The following is an 8,519-nucleotide window of genomic DNA, read 5'->3' on the forward strand; positions in this document are numbered from 1 at the left end:
ACCAACGACACCATTTTGTCTGACACTGTGTCCTACATTATTAGGAAAGAATCTCATTTAATCATTTGAGTCAGAAACTTAAAAATGAAACAAACGACAAAACACCATCCCCAGAACATAAAATGTTGTAAGATTAAGAACATGAGTCACAATCCCTGAACTTCTCTTGTCACTTAAATATGACAACAGAGATTTTGAGGACTTTATCACTAGTCACATTCATCATTCCCAGAATGTAATTAGTCAAAAACACCAGGGACTACTATCCAGCTTTGCTTTTGAGTACAGATTCCTGGAATATTTGATTTTAAATATCTCTCTATTCATGGAACACATCCACCCCATTAATAAATGCAAATTCCAAGAGGGCAGGCCCCCATAATTAGCCTTTAGGTCATTTTCAGGTTTCCAATCTGACCACGGCTTTTTGTTCTGCTCTCTTCCCCAGTTCTTTTCCTCTGGCCACTATTGTCTTGGTGTGCCCCCTTCCCCACTTCTGAATTTCAGGGAAGCAGCTCTTGGCAACATCCCAGCCAATACCCAGTGGGTGTCACAGGCAAAGTGTGAGCAGCCAGAGCCCTACGCCTGCACCACCCTCCCCCAGGTCACCTGCAAAGGTGCTGCGGCTCTCATGCTGTCCCTCAGTCTTCCTCAGCCTCCCGTGGCCAGCACAGACCTTCTCTTCAAGTGGACTTGGTCACAAGCAGCTGCCTGCCCAAGCTCCCTCTGCTACCGGAGCCTTGCCAGAAGGGGCTGCCCTGACGCACTGAGCTATGGCTTGGCAGAGCTTAAAGACTAAAAAAAAATCCAGACACTTTCACTTGTCATCCCAGAGAGCTCTCAGCAGGCACAGCTGAAGAGGGACACCTCGACTGTGTGTTTTCCCTCGGTTTTGCCTTTCCATGACATTAACTGCCTCACTTCCATCATCTCCCCTCCCAGCCCTGAATTCACAGCTCCCCTCGCCAGGCGTTAATGCACATCCATTTCAAGAAACACACCACTGGGTTATTTGCAATGCACGTGGGAATTCAAGGCAGCTAAAGAATCCACATTTTCTCCTTCCTTCACTTTGCTCCTATGGCCCTAATGCTCCTGGAAAAAAGGTAAAAATAATGACACCATACAAAACAGACTTTTCTTAAAAAGAAAATGGGAAAATATCGTGTCATTATCTTCAGTCGACAGTTCCCTTTCTCTGCCACACACAGCACAATATTCATGAGGACTCCGATGGCACGGAGGGCAAGCCTCATTATATAAGACCCTAGGAATGCACAAAGCCATTGACAATTCAGCCTTTGTAGAGTCTGCACCGCCCCCTCCCCAGTGCCTGTGCTGGTATTTCTTTTCTTTTTTATTTTCCTGTTGCGTTTTGCTCTTTTCTTTTTTTTTTTAATAAATTGCTAATTTCCTTTTTATTTTTAAAATAATATTAATTTTTAAAATTTTTTTACATTTGTTCATTTTTAAACAATATTTGCTTCCCCCACGCCCTCAGGTGGAGTCCCCATGGAGTTTCCTTCCCCAATGCACCTGTGCACCATCACCTCAGTCCCCTGTGCTCCTCCCTCCCTCCCTCTGATCCCTCTCCCGCCTCCTCCCCTACAGGATGTCTCTGATTTATAATTGTCCGTTTTTGCTTTGTTGTGTTTTGTGCTGTTACTATTTTTTTACACTGATGTCTTATTTGGTTCCCCTATATTTCTGCTATAAGTGAAGGCATCTGATATTTTTCTTTTTCCTTCTGGCTTAATTCACTGAGCATAATTCCTTCTAGTTCCATCCATATTGCTGTGAATGGCATGAGTTTATCTTTTTTGATTGCTGAATAATATTCCATTGTGTATGTATACCATGTCTTCTTGATCCAGTCATCTATTTTTGGGCATTTGGGTTGTTTCCAGGTTTTATCTATTGTAAATAGTGCTGCAATAAACATAGGTGTACAGGTGTTCTTTTGAATCAATGTTTTTGTGTCCTTTGGGTAGATCCCTAGTAGACGTACAAAAACAAAATAAACAATCCAGTCAAGAAATGGGCAGAAGAACTCAAAAGACATTTCTCCAAAGAGGAAATGCAAATGGCCAACAGGCATATGAAAAAATGTTCAACATCCCTTATCATCAGGGAAATGCAAATCAAAACCACATTGAGATACCATCTTACACCAGTGAGAATGGCACATATCAAACAAGCAAAAGCAAATGTTGGTGAGGATGTGGAGAAAAAGGAACTCTCCTACATTGCTGGGGGGAGTGCAAACTGATGATCCAACCACTGTGGAAAGCTGTGTGGAGATTCCTCAGTCTACTAAAAATGGAGCTACCATACAACCCGGCAATTCCACCCCTAGGGATCTACCTTGCTGGTATTTCTTACCGTTCTAATGGCCGTGGGGATTCCAGATTCATCAACAGGCCCAATCCCTGGGTAATGTGGGGCTTTGATGACCGTCACTCTCTTCTCTTCCTCTGACGATCTGTACAGTGGTATTGAGCTGTCCAGGGACTGCACATGCTGAGGATATGTCTCTGTGGAGTCTATGGAGAAAAGTGTGGTGCAAAAGGCTTTATTTGATGCAGAAGTAATTATAAATGAATGGTGATTCTATTTATGCAACATAAAGCTATTTCCAGCACTATCTCTTTTACTCTTTACCTTAACTTTGAGTCACCCATTTTTACATGTACATTGAAAAGACACAAAAGTCCTCAACATTTTATGAAGAAAGGTGAGGGGAAGAAGAAATTTGTTGAACCTTGGGCCCTTGGACCTGAGGCAGCCACTATGTTGAGAAAACATTGTGCACACATTACCTCATCTTACCCTTCTGGTAATTGTGGGGTGGGGAAGATTCTATTTGTGGTTGAGGGGGCAGAAACTAAGACAAGTTTAGCAAACTTCTCTCATATCACAGCTTACATGATATTACATTTTTCCATATATGACATTAACATTACTTTAATTTTTATATTTACTATTATAAAATAAATTACATGCATATTATTTTATATTTATATTAGGACAATAGATAGGACTATTGATATGATAGAGATTTCATAAAAATAAAGTTAAAGTGAAAATCACATTGAAAATATTCACATGCAGACATATGGATATTCACAAATTCACATGCAGGCTTATGGATAAATAAGTGGTTGCAAATTGTTAGCATTGGTTTTTATTTAAGCAGCCATGATGATGGTAACAGCTTTGCTTTTACTTTATCGTAACAAAACCCACAACATCCCACCTCTTAAGTGTAAAAATTGCCCTAATCAATATAGATTAGATGAGATTTCTTAGGTTCCTAGCTCCATGCCATCTGTATTAACTTTTAGCATAATTTCATCAGAAACAGAGATCACACATGTACTATATATTCCACAATTAATTCACAGATAGTTAAGAAAATAAACATTATCATTCATCTGGTACAACTGAAAATATGTCTTCCTATTTTTCTCCAATCAGCTTTGAAATATCAATGACCAAGAATGATTCTTTGCCATGGCTTGTCAGATGAGTCATTAGTAAATTCTCTTTTTATGTGGCTATGGAGAATCCTGATATTTGAGGGTAGTATTGATTGATTATACTCCCTTCCCCTACAAATGATATAAATCTCAAAATAAATGACTATGCTTATAGAAAATTTATATAAACCTTTACAAATAAAATTTTAGAATACTGAATTCATTATAAGGTAAGAGATAAGATCTCTGTAAGCTAATATCTTATAAGCTTTATAACTGCTGTTACTATTATATTTTTTATTTTCAAATTTGCTCATATCACAGTAGAAAAGCACTTTAAATCCAATGAAGAATGGAAAAGATAGGAATAAAACTGCTTTATATGCTATTCTTTGTAAAAGAAGCAGCTTTTTTAAAGCAACAGAAAATTAAGAAACAATGTGATATTAGACTATAGTTTTCCATTTAATTTCAAAAAATGGGCACCATGACCCTAATATTTCTTTCAAACAACAAATATCTTTGAGCACCTAGTAGGTGCAAAGTGTCAGTCCAAGTAACAGTAGCAACTCTGTCTTCACACCTTGCTCATAAGATACTACAAAGATACTACTGAGAGCTCACATAAAACAGTTTAGCCTTTTCCTTTATTATCCTCTTATATGGTTTGTAGCTCTCATTTTTTGCAGTCTTTTGTCTTCAACTAAACATCAAGTTTCTCCAGGGTGGAACAGATTTATACATTCTCAGGACTTACCTCAGCATTAGCCAAATGGAATTTGTTCAATATTTATATAGGGAATTTCATTCTATGTAGTACAGTTTATATGTAAAATCTACCTATTGATAACTTTTAATGTAAAAAGTCTGTCTAAACTCAAGCATTTATCTGCTTTGTTTGGTAGGGTGGGAGGGAGAAATGTGTTCATGATGACAGGCAATATGGACAGGGAGTCAGACTTTGATAATTATTTGGGAAAATGTTATGGCTAGAATAATTTCTAGATCATTTATAATATTACTAGAATCATTTATTATAAATGTGTGATCCTGCATAGCTCCACACAAAATGTAGATATAATACACTCCCATTACACTACTTTACTGTAGACTGTTTGTGTAAGGGTGACACTTTGGCACAAGGAAGTTCTACTCCCTTCTACTCAAAAGGACAGCACTGTAAGATTCATAGATGATCCCCAGAGCAGCATTAGAGAAGACAAAAGTATATTTAGATTTTTCTTTAATGAGTCTCCTGGCTACATTTAAGTCATCTAGTTATAGAGGTTTGTTTGACCAGACACGGTGGTTTCACAATGTACATGCGGGAAGTGGGCATAAGATGTTCCTGGGTAAATTAATGGCATCCTGCTCTTTCAATACAAAGTGGTGTTTGGAAGAGGTGCTGCCTGGTGTCAGAGGATAACAGGAGATAAAATCCTACATTCCGGTTTCTTTCTCTGTGGGTGGGTGGGGTAGCCAGAGGAGTCGTCCTCTCCTGCCCTCCTGAGAGCTGTGCTGTGGTCGGCCTTGCTCTTTGGCGGTGCTTGTTTCTCACTGTCCTGAAAACTTTTAGTTGCTCACTATCAGGGAAACTTTTTCAGTTGAAATTCACATGATAGGTTGATTTGTTGTTTTGCTAATATTTTGTGTTTTTCTTTTACATTTTTTAAAACTAAGAAATATTCATTATATTATTTGCTAAACTGTCCTAATGCATTGTGCCACATAAAAATGCTCCTATTATGAGCCTCCCTGGTGGCACAGGGGTTAAGTCTCAGTGCTATCAAGCTATAGCCAACCACCGTGGCACAAGTTCGATCCCCAGACAGGGAGATAACCCACATGGTTCAGCAGACCTCTTCTGTCTTGCCTGCTGCTCCCCTGAGCAATGTATTTCAGTAGATCTGCCTGTTCTGCTCCCCTCTCTATCTCTGGTGAATCCTCTCACCCCACACCCCACACCTCTGGGCTACACCTCAGTTCTTATATGTGTAAATAAATAAAATACATTTAATTTTTTTTCTATAATTATGTAGCTCAGCCTCTTACCAGGAGGCTTCAAAGAGTGCATGAGCCCCGTGAAAGTTGTTGCTGAAAATTTTTTTTATGACTGCTCAAATTTTCATTATTTTTTGTTCTGGAGGTGAGTTACAGCTTTCTTCTAATTGTTAATTTCCAAAGGATTAAGAACTCTATAAGACTATGGAACTGTCCATTAAAGGAACGCACATCCCTAGCTGAGGGTCTTATAGCCTTAGTTTGAATAGTAGTTAACTACTTTGGGAAGCAAAAATTTTATTATTTACTACTTAGTGATGCAATGCCTCCTCTGGTTAGGCTGCCTCAATGGCTAAAACAGTTCCTTATATCAAAAGAATTTTCTGCAATGAAACTCTTCAATCAAAGAAGGGGCTGTCCTGAACATGGTGGCATTGATGGAAATGCACCATGTGAATATCCTGGTGGTGAGAACACTCCACTGACCCACTAGCCATCTTCTCTCTCTTCCTACCCCACCTCCTCCATCACCTAACCTTTCCAGACTCAGCTGCAGAAGCACTCATCATCTTTCATCTTTGATAACTGGGTGCCTATTGTCTCCCCTACCCCGAACTGCTCCTCTAGGATAAGGTCATTAATAGTAATATGTTAATGTTCCTGCATCCTCTTTTTTTTTTTTTTTTAGAAAATTACTTTGATACTTAATATTTTGCTCAGTGGCTCAGACCTGCAATATTGAAACTGCCATGAAATGACTATCAAATGACTTACCAAGTGACCGGCCATGATGCATGGTAAGGCTGGAATTGAATGAACCCGGTAGAGAGTAAGCGGATGGGGAAAACGGCCTTTGATAGTAACTCATTGGACTCACAGCAACTCCAGAGTTTCCATTCACTGTTATCTGGCTCTGAGAGAAGTGCAAAGACATCCAGTTATATCTTGGAGTCCCTGGTGAGCACCATTCCTTCATGTGACAGCAAAAGACTTCTGTTCACATGACAGTAATGAACTGTCAAATTCCTTTTTACTTTGCAAACTAATGTCTGCAAGGACAGGGCACATTATTCCCCCCAGTGTCTTCTCTATCTCCTTTTATTTCTAAAGATCATTTCCCCAAATGTCAGAGGGCACAGGAGGTGAGTAGGAAGAATGGAAGCAGCTGACCTGTGGGCACACCCCTCTGCCAGAGGAGATGCCCAAAGGTATCAGGAGGAGTCAGTATAAATAAATTTTCTCTTAAAACCATGGCTTAAGTGGACAGAGCACTGTCACACTACTCTGCACATGAGCTTCAAAATGATGGTCTGTGACCTGAGGAAAGGGATTGGTTCTTAGCCTTAGATGGGGATATCCTTGAGCGTTTCCAGGGAAAGGTGACTCATGCAAGGAACACAATTGTTGGGATTTTCACGTCACAAAGCAATCTATTCTTGGAGAATGAATACCTGGCAAAGCATTCCAAGATATGTGAAACCACTGGCTTCTCCCTATTCCAATCTCATTTAGCACGCCCAGCCTCTGTTTGGTTTTTTAATATTGTTTTTGATTGACTTATATCTGAGTGTCTTATACCCTCCCCCATAGTATTTCATGCTTCTTATTGGAGATGTTCATATATATACTTTTTCAATATATATATCGTTTGTAACATAGCAACCTGGTACTAATAACATAGTAGATATTCGATAGATACATATTCTAATTGAATTGAATCAGCTTAGCTCAAAAATTGAGCTCACCACTATTAAGCAAGCTTATCTCTCCAAAACACAGCCCTGAGAATTGTAGAGATTACATATTACATGCAAATGAGACAAAACATTAGTAAGAGCACTCAGTTAAAAGGATTGTGCAGATGCATATACACAAACACACGTATGTAAAGAACTATATTGTGAGCTTTCTCTAAATTTAAATTAAAAATCTATTTAGCAAAGTTGAAACACAGATGGAAAATTAACTTCATATTTCTGTAATTTTTCACTTTAAAGTAGTTGTTTTTAAATGGCCTAGAATAAAAATAATTTCATTACTTTATAGCCTAAAGTCAACAAACATTTCATTACAGTGACTGTGCTTTATTGATTAAGTACTTTTCTAGTTGTTACAGAAATCACTCTTATGTCTTAAGCAGCTGTATCTTGAGGTCTTCTCTCTGAAGAGAACAGGACATTCAAATAAATGTAAGGCTCTGGCCTACACAAATGTTTCAGAGTCTTTATGTGCCTTTGATGGGTTATTTGAGAATATTTTTGCAGCCTTAAACAAGTTAAGTTTGGTTGAACTTTGTAAATATAATTTTAATATTGTTGTTATAACATGTTAAAAGCAGGAAAAGTCACATTAAAAGCCATCACATTACTAGTTCACTAAACTTAGGAAAGTTGCCCTGAATCCAATTTTGATCATTGCCATAATATTGATTAGGGATTAAAAAAAGAAATACTGTAAATAGAATTCATCATGTTAAGACAATTTGAAATTTACTAATAAATAATATCATGAAACACCTATGTGAAACTCAAGCTGCTCTTTGATTTTAATTTCAGTTACATATAGCTCCAGTTATGCCTACAGCTATATGTATATCTCTCAGGCTACTGGAGAGTCTTAAAAATGGAAAGACAAATAGTTTAGTACATAAATTCATACAGCATCCCCTTTTTGTATTTCTGATTAAGGGTCTTAACATTTGTTAAAATTCTGTGCTGGCTGAGTTCCTGGCACCAGAGGTAGGGGAGGGAATCTGGGTGATGGTAACCTCGGAAAGCGAGACTCTTTGTGTAGCCAGTCACTAAATGGAACATCTCAGGGCAAAGTTTTATACCCATCCATTGAATGAATACCAAAACCTGTCAAAAGTACCATTAAGCATATAATGAAGATACTAAAAAACATCTTTTTTCTCCCGTAACTGCAGTATCTTGGAAAACACATGGCTTATACTATTTTCCCTTTTGTGAAATTTGCAGATTTATACAGTGGTACACTATAAAAACTATGCAGCAAACAAAAATTTTACCTAGGAATTCC

General features: G+C 38.2%; 1 protein-coding gene across 1 annotated transcript; it reads right to left on the reverse strand.

The window, feature by feature from the left end:
* Nucleotides 1–2,335: 2,335 nt before the first annotated feature.
* On the reverse strand, nucleotides 2,336–6,477 carry LOC119243959 (sorbin and SH3 domain-containing protein 2-like). Its single transcript, XM_037509770.2, has 2 exons — nucleotides 6,255–6,477; nucleotides 2,336–2,543 (listed from the first exon to the last, which is right to left on the reverse strand). Exons 1-2 carry the CDS (start codon nucleotides 6,454–6,456, stop codon nucleotides 2,353–2,355), a joined length of 393 nt encoding a protein of 130 aa, XP_037365667.1. The 5' UTR covers nucleotides 6,457–6,477; the 3' UTR covers nucleotides 2,336–2,352.
* Nucleotides 6,478–8,519: the final 2,042 nt, after the last annotated feature.

Source organism: Talpa occidentalis, unplaced genomic scaffold (genome assembly GCF_014898055.3).
Source record: "Talpa occidentalis isolate TD23 unplaced genomic scaffold, MPIMG_talOcc4v2.1 talOcc4.1366, whole genome shotgun sequence".
Taxonomy (NCBI): Eukaryota; Metazoa; Chordata; class Mammalia; order Eulipotyphla; family Talpidae; genus Talpa; species Talpa occidentalis.

Coding starts and splice junctions, on each gene's coding strand:
- LOC119243959 (XM_037509770.2), bottom strand. CDS start 6,456: ATGAAGGAATGGTGCTCACCAGGGACTCCAAGATATAACTGGATGTCT. Junction 2,544..6,254: donor GCATCATGGCCGGTCACTTG/GTAAGTCATTTG, acceptor TTTTCTCCATAG/ACTCCACAGAGACATATCCT.